The sequence below is a fragment of the Rhagoletis pomonella genome, unplaced genomic scaffold (assembly GCF_013731165.1).
Source record: "Rhagoletis pomonella isolate Grant_MI unplaced genomic scaffold, Rhpom_1.0 Rhpom_scaffold_01066, whole genome shotgun sequence".
Lineage (NCBI taxonomy): Eukaryota > Metazoa > Arthropoda > Insecta > Diptera > Tephritidae > Rhagoletis > Rhagoletis pomonella.
Genome location: NW_023459620.1, coordinates 3,428 through 12,295, shown reverse-complemented (window position 1 = coordinate 12,295; position 8,868 = coordinate 3,428). Strand labels below are relative to the sequence as shown.

The following is an 8,868-nucleotide window of genomic DNA, read 5'->3' as shown; positions in this document are numbered from 1 at the left end:
GCAAAAATTAATTAAATTTACGTGCATATTTGCTGCGGTCAACTCAGAGGCGTTCGCTGGCAGACGCCGCGCAATCTTAATAATCTAAAAAAAAAAACACACAGATCAACATACTTAACGAGCGACGAACTTGTTTTATTTGCCTGTGTTGCTTTTGTTTTGCGAGTAACGGACGTAATATTTTTGGCACTTTTTTTTTTATGTCTCGAATGTAAACATAAACCTGTTCTCGCGTATTCGTACGCGTTTTACGCAGGCTTCTAGAAGCAGATAATTGTGTCAGAAGTGCCGGATGTGTCGCGCGTATTTTCTGTACGACAAACAGGGCGTAGCAGCAACAGCAACAAAATAAAAAGCAATGAAAAAAGCGGCACAAACAGAAAATAAATAATAATAAAAATAAAAGCAAACAAAAAATGTATAGACTGGAAAATTTTTTTGCAAAGATTATGTTGTAGTGAACATTTGTTTTTTCTTCTATTTATTTATTACCAGCGGCTTGTGGGACTACAATAACATTTTGTAAATAAATAAAAACATCAAAGTTTGGAAAACACGCTTTAAAGAGTGCTAAAATACAGTTCTTGAAAAGTGCAGATAAAACGCTCAGCCCATTAACTGTACCAACCATTTGTACGTTCAACTTGGAACAAAACCAAGACGCAAAGAATAAGAAAGCAAAAAACGAAAACCACATTCAAACCAAACCCTTCTCCAAAGCCTCAGCTTAAGCGCGGCAAGTGTCTTCGGCCTTAAATGTTCATCAAAAATAATACAATTTTGAATAGCAGCAGCAGTGGAGTTGGCGCAAGCATTGGCGGCAGCGGCAGCGGCATCGGCATCGGCATAGGCATTGGCAGTAGCAGTCTTGGTGTTGACAGCATCGTTGGCGGTGGGAGTGAGAGTGTTGGCGCCAGCAGTGTGGCAGGCAGTTTGAGTATCGCAAGCAGTAGCAGCGTCGGCGGCAGCAGCAATAGCATCGGCGGCGGCGGAGGTGGTGGCGGCGGCGGTGGCAGCGCAGAGTTGCTTTACCCGAGCAGCAGCAGCAGTAGTAGTTCGAGTGCAAGTGGCCAAGTTAGCAGCGCTTGTAGTCATAGCGGTAGTAGCAGTAGCGTCAGTGGAGGTAGCGCAGCGCCACTAAATCCAACACGGCCATCGCGCAGCACCGCGCAGACTGAAAATAATAATAGCGTTAGTGGTGGCAAACGCGGCCTCAATTTGAGCTTATTACACAATCACAGCAATAATTCGAGTAGCAGCAGCAGCAGCAGCAACAGTTGCAGCAGCGGCAATAACAACAACACTGCCATCAGCAGTGGCCTTGGCACATTAGTTGGCCACAGTGTTGGTGGCATTGTCGGCAGTGGTCGGCGTTTGATTGGCGGTCTTGGTGGCAGCATTTGGCGTTCGGCCACCTCGAACACATCCTCCTCATCGTCGTCGTCATCGTCCGCCTTATCCTCAGCCGCAGTTACAGCCTCCGCGCCGCCAACGGCAGCAAACTTAAGCGCTCACGCACCGGCTAGCGCAACAGCATCCGTCTCCTCAAATACGACATCGGCTTCATCGCCGACAGCTTCTTACGCCAATTCGACAGCCAGCAGCAGTGCTGTTGCTTTGACCATTACTGACGGTCTGGGCGCCAATAGCGGCGGCGGTAATAATTATTTTGTCTGTGGCAGCGCACCGGCGGCAGTAGCAGCAGCAGCAACTGCGGCAGCAATTGTTTATAGCGCCGGCAATAATCGGGCTAGCGGCATTGGTAGTAGCGGTAGCAGCAGCTATCTGCGCGGTCATACAAAAACTTTACTATTTCAAACGGTTAACGCAACAACAGCAACAACGGGTAGCAGCGTGAGCGCAATTGCTGGCGGCGAGAGCAGCGCCATCATCAAAATGGACGAGGAGGACTCGATGGATGAGGACATGCCAGTAAATATAAATTTTTTAAATGCCTTTTTAGTATACACACATAGTATATGCTTTTCTAACTAATATGCATTTATACTGGTTCACATGCACATAAATATGTATGTATCTAATCGTATACTACGTGTGCATAGCCTCCTTTTAATAATGTGCATTGTATGTTATATTTCAACCATTAAATTGTTGTGTAACTACCCAACGGTCCATTCTAAAATGGGTTTCCGCTTGAAATCGATATTTATATAGTACTAGGTTATTATAAAGACAGTACAAATCGGAGCAAATATTACAGTAATCGCTCATTGATATGTTCTTGATGCATACATTTAGATGTATATCGATATATGTACATCGATTTACATACATACATGTATACCATTTTTGATAACATTTGTTTTCTATAGAACTTTCGATATTATCTCGATAAGTTTAAATTTTATTTTTTGTTATTTATTTCCGATAACTTTCGATTTTATTTCCGAAAACTTCCGATATTTTTTCGATAAATTTCGGTATTATACTCGATGAATTTCGATATTATTTCCGATAGCTTTCGAAATTATTTACAATAACCATCGATTTGCTTTTCGCTAACTTTCGATAACATCGATATAATATTTAAAATCGCAATAATACCCTGAGGCCACCGAGTAATGTTTTCATCAGAGCTGCCCGATTGAGCTAGCCTAACCTGACTTCTTTTCGATAATTTCGGTATAATTTTCGATAAATTTTTCAAAAACCTTCCATATAATCACTAAGAATTTTCTCTTTTGATTTTCAATACAAGTTTTGATTTAATTTTCGATAACTTTGGATTTAATATTCGATTTCAATTTTTGATATACCGTTCGCTTGAAATTTCGAAAATTTTCAACTAACTTTTCGAAAACTTTGAACGAATTGAATTTTTGATAACTTTCGACTAAATCTTCGATAACTTTGAACTTACTTTCCGTAAACTTTCGATTTAAATTTCAGTAACTTTCAACTTTTGGTAAAATTTTCGATAGCTCCCGATACAACTCTCGCTAATTTCCGATACAATTTTCGATAACTTCAGATACAATTCTCGAAAATTTCCGATACAATTCTCGATCATATCCGATACAAGTTGTGATCATTTCTGATACAATTCTCGATAATTTCCGATACAATTCTCGATAATTTCCGTCACAATTCTCGATAATTTCCGATACAATTTTCGATATTTTCTTTTAATTTCCGATAACTTTGGATTTTATTTCCCAATAACTTAATTTTCGATAAATTTCAATTTAATTTTCGATAACTTTCAATTTAATTTTCGAAAACTTTTTGTTTAATTTTTGAATTAGTAATTTAAATTTAATAATATCCACTTTTAAAACGGTCAAAAAATTATGCCCAATTTTTATATGACTACAAATTTTGTACAGCTTTTACTTTCATTTACACTTACAAATCCAATTTTCCCTAAAACAAAGTCGATCAGCTTCAGTTTAATTACCGTCAACGAATTCCATGCTAATCAAATACATAATATGCAAATACACATAAATTATCGACTATAGGACCACTGCACTACATATTTTCCTAATCCATAAATTATGTCGAACGACAATTATCCAAAGTCAACAGGTCGAGCAATGAGTCAACAGTTTCTTTATTCTCTACAACTTTTACACTAAATCCCGTAAATTGCTTCCTTAAAGAGGTAATAACCCGATTGTGTGCATATGATTCTAATAAATTGACTTACATTAATATGTATTGTGCTAGACAAGAAGTCGAAGTCGACACAACAACAGCTGTATTGCCTTGAAACAGCACCCTCGCCCACCCGCTTTTTTCATTTAGCCTAACTTATGTCCAATTTGAGAGGCGTATGGAAAAGTTGTTGTTGTTTTAATTTCGCTATGTCATGCCGATAAAGTGGTGAATGTGCTATAAATCAATATGTGCTCGTAAAATTGTTGGCATTTTGCATAAACAGCAGATACATATGTATGTGTACAGCAACAGCAGCAATAACAATGCAAATACAGTGGCGGTCAAAAATGGATGACGGGTGTTTTGTTTTTAATAAAATTACAATGCTTTTCAAGCTAAAATTTGTCTGATTCTTTTTTATAAACATATCGTTCCTGCTTTAACAAAAAACTCTATATGAATCACACTTTCGCACTCTATACCGAACTTAGAAAAATTCCACAAATTTTTATCTAAATTTCGAGCTTTGTAACCAGAATATTAGAAATTTTTTGGGTATGCAGTTAACAAGCTTATAAAATTCTAGTAACATAAGTGCAAGTTTTGAGCACCTAAAAAATCGCATTGATTTTTAATTTTTTTTTTTTGCTGACGGCTTTGCGGTTTTTTTTTTTTTAAATAAATAGCGAAATTTAGACAAAAGCTGGTGTTGACTTTTTTTTTGTTTTTTCGCAACGGTCTTGCCCATATTCTTCCACAAAAAATTCATGTTTACTTATATAGAAAAATTGCAAACGCCGTCAACAAAAACAAAAATATTTTTAAATCAATGCGATTTTTTAGCCGCTCGAAACTTGCACTTATTTTACTAGAATTTTATTAGCTTGTTAACTGCAAGCCCGAAAAATTTCTAAAAATTCTGTTTAAAAAGCTCGAAAGTAAGATACAAATTTGTGGAATTTTTCTTAAGTTCTGTATAAAGTTTGAAAGTGTGACTTATATAGTATTTGTTAAAGCATGAAACATATTATTATAAAAAAGTATCAAAAAAATTTTAGCTCGAAAAACATTGTAAATATTAAAAATGAAACACCACACCATTCATTTATTTTTGATCGCCACTGTACATACATACATAATACTAGATAAAAAAAAAAAAAACTAAATAGAAATGAGAAACACCACAAAGCGCACGCGACTGCAAAAGTTAATGACTTTAATTGTAAATCAATTGTGGGCGAACAATTGAAGAAGCAGAAAATAGGTGCTCTTATGAAACAAGAAAAAATTCTATGAAACAGCAGCTGATTTTAAAAATATGTATAAAAAATTAAAAAAGAAAATTATCCTTACTCAAAAGGTAAGCTATGGCAAATATGCGAGGCATCTTAGATGGCAATGTGACAGAATCCCATAGTCTACTGCCGTGTGACAGTTTTGTTGACAGGAATGATTTGCTTGTGTATCTGCTACATCTACAAGCATGTATTTACTTATGTCTCTTGTTCATACAAGGATCTCATTGCCCTGCCCGGCTGTAGTGCCAGCAGGTGCAAGGATATAGCTAGTAAGTAAGGCGAGGACAAGGCATATTTAAAGCAGAGCTATTCACCCATGCGCTTGTTGTTTGTTGTTGTTGTTATTCGATGCCATGGGAATTCCAACGGCGCCAATGTTTGTTAGTCATTGTGGAACCATGGCAATTTCCGCAGACAAACCGAAACCGTGGGCGGTTAATTGGTTTACGTTGTGGGAGAGTTCATTTTGATTTCTGCGTAGTTGTATATACATAAATATGCAAATATTTTCTTTTTAGAAGTAATTTTTTTCTTTGAAAGAAGTAATGAAACAACGTACTAAATAACTTAACTTAGCTTAGATTTCGCAGTAGGGTGTTAATAATAAGTGTTGTTTGTTAGTAGTCTTCAGAGTAGCCAGTTTCCAAAAATGACAAAAAAATTAGGAAATTAACTACATTTCTTGAGCAACTTTTTTTTTATACAATTTTTTTTCCCCTCAATGAAGGTAGCTAATATTTTATTGCATTTGGAATTCATTTTCTTCATCATTTGTCAAATTTAGTTTAGACACAAACCAGTTTCAGCTTTTTGCCAAGCTCAGTGTCATATTTTTCGAACGAATCCGTCCTCGTTGTAAGCTTTAATAACCGAAATAACCAAAAAACGGTTTCGTAAAAATAAGTATTGCATATTTTGAGCCTTTCGAAATTTCAATTCAAGAAGTCAGACGGAAAGAATTTGTCTATATGATATTTGAATATATGCAGTGTGATGCTTGTTAGCTAAGGGGAATAACCAAATGATTTAAATTCAGGGACCGTAACAGGTACAACTTTTATTAAAAAAATTGCTCTTTAACAATTATTTTTTTACTTTTATTTAATTACTCCTTAAAAGTCGGTAACTGATTTATATTGATGACTTTTAAAAGTAAAAGTCACTGACTGATTTTTATTGCTGACTTTTATAAATAAAAGTCTTCAAAAACTGTTATTTAAGATATATAATATAAAAATAAAAAATAATTGTTATTTTGGATTTATAATATAAAAATCAAAAATAATTGTTATATTTTATAATTTTGCATAAAAATTGCAAATAAATTTTTTTTTTTTCAAATTTGAGTCTCGGTGAAAAAAAGAAATTGATTGGTAGGTATAACTTAGTTGTAGTGAATTTTTCCATGACAGTTTTCATCAATAATGTTATGTTCGGTCCCTGTTTAAATTTTTGTTTGTTATTTTTGTTTAACAATATTCTTTCTGTCCAAATTAACAATTAAAATTTGATTTTTATTTTTTCGATCAAAAATAAAAGCTAAATCGAAAAAATCAAAGCGAAATTTGAACGAAAAAATATGCATAAGTCAAAAGTAAACTTTTATTTATGATCGAAAAATTAAAGTCTAATTTCAACTCTTAATTTTTGATCGAAAAAATCAATAAAAAAAACGATTATTTATCGACTCTTTTGAAAAAATCCATAACAGTTACGGGCCCTGATTGTATGGTTGACTCAAAAATCATCTGTAGTGTAGGGGAGCGAATACCTTCAACTAATCTTCATATGAAAAGTGTTTGCGACTTCAGATTCTAGGTAGGCAATGTATTTATGAGAATAAAAAGGCTGCCTTGTTGCCTCGAAACGGCTTAATGCTGGAAATTTCAGCAACGCGAGGTGTGACTCGTTAACTAGTTACAACAAAAATCACATTTCTTAGTACTGCCTAAATGTACCTGATTCTGCAGGGTCTGCAGAAGTATCCGGCCTTCAGAATCGCGGCTAGTTAAGCATAACACTGGACTCTGGGTACTTTGATTTCCGGACTTAGCAGTGCATTCGGTATAAAATCTCTTTTGTGATTGCCCAGCACAACATATGTTATGCACAAATATGAAACCGAAATGCGATTTCTAGACAAACATTTTTTAACTGTATTTATCTGGAGTTCGAGGCCTCTTAATGTTGATTCATTAGATTACCTTTATCGTTATCGATATTGGCAACGTTAAAGATATCTTTACCCCTACAGTTTCGTATTCGATTTCTGTTCCTATTCACATATGTATATGTATGTGCCCTTGTACTTATACTTTTGTGTGGGAACATAACCTTAGTACCAAGCTGTGCAGTCCAGGCACTTATTGTTTTTTTTTTTTTAGAAAAAAGTCTCCTCTCCAAGCAAATTCTATTTATATTATGTTTGCACAATATTTGCTTACACTCAGCGCTGACTACTCCATTTCACCAGCGGTTCATTGAACTTTTGCCGACAGATTGCAATTGAACTGTGTGCAAACGATTGGGGTGGGGAGGGGGCGGGGACTGGTGGGGATTTGAGCACAGATCTAAATTTGATAGCTGTAGGAAAGCAAATAATCTTGGCTGTGGCGTAAAATGCATTTATGTAGATAAGAAAAGAAGGAAAACAAGTGAAGTGCAAATTGATTTTGAATTTGCATCGCTATTATTTTTATTTTTTTTTTTAAGGAGCACGTGATAACAGAGTGCGAATGATGAAATGGAAAGCTTTTACTACGCAGTGCGGATTTAAAATGCTATCATTTTGTTTATATCGTTAAATTTTTTGTTGGCATTACGATTGCGGTCAAGGAAGTTTAACTAAAAACATTCACACAAGCGAGTATGTATTTGCATACGCAAGCAGCGCTTTTCTTTGTTTGCCAAGATATTTTTTTTCTTCGCAAATATTTGCAATTTCACTTCACTTCGGTTGTTGGCTGTGCGAAACAAAGAGACTAGAAGGAAGTGCAAGTTGGAGTGCAGCATGTTGACGGCAGAAAAAAAGTATTTTTTTTTTGATGTATTTGGTCTGTCAGCGACGGTTGTTAGTTATCTCATTCGCGTTTCAAAGTTCTCACTGCTTTGCCATTTTATGCATTCCTTGTTCGCTGCTGTCTACAAATTGATTAAGATCTGACGCGTTTTGTATTAACTTTCAAACTTATTTATGTACATATATTTCAGTCACGAAAGTTGGCGAATAAGTAAGACGTAGCTGAACAATCCTCTACTCCAAACTAATAGCTGGCAAAAGTTTGCTAGTACCTACCTGAAGATATGTACATATGTACGAAGTTGAAGGGGTTGGGTTTGGAGTATTCACAGAATATCAAAACCTCGACAAAAGAAAAAATTCAAAATTTTTGGAAAAAATTTGTCATAAGTTTAGTTTTGTTTTTATATAACGGGACTCTATCCGTCAACTTATTCAGAAGTCGTTATATATAGGCGTCTGCTAACGGGACTCTAACTGTCAACATATCCCGAAGATTTCCATGCTCGTTCTTCGTTATACAGTAACTCAAGCAAATGACCACGTGTTGGTTTTTTTTTTAATATTCGTAATGTTTTTCGAGCAAATTTTTTTTTTGTATTTTTCTACTTATAAAATACCGTCCAAGCTTTAACCAAAAACATATATGTAAATCACAGTTTCAAACTTTATACAGAATTTAGAAAAATTCAACATATTTTCATCAAATTTTCAATATTTTAGAGTAAGTATGCAGTGCTAGTTTCAACCGACTAAAAAGTCGGGTTAATTTTTGAAAATATTTTTTTTTGGAGACTATTTTAGCGTTTTTTTTTTATATAACAAGTGCAATTTATAAAAACTAGCGTTGATTTTTGGAAATTTTGTTGCTCACAGTCTCCCACATTTTGAAAAAAAAAACAAACAAAAAATGCAAAAACCCGTTGCAAA

At 35.0% G+C, this 8,868-nt stretch overlaps 1 protein-coding gene across 1 annotated transcript; it reads left to right on the top strand.

Moving 5' to 3' along the window:
* Positions 1-444: 444 nt before the first annotated feature.
* Positions 445-1,932, top strand: LOC118751890 (putative lysozyme-like protein; the record flags this gene model as incomplete). Its single annotated transcript, XM_036486712.1, has 1 exon — positions 445-1,932. A coding segment is annotated over exon 1 (1,176 nt), but the record flags the coding sequence as incomplete, so codon positions are not given.
* Between the last annotated feature and the right edge of the window lie 6,936 nt (positions 1,933-8,868).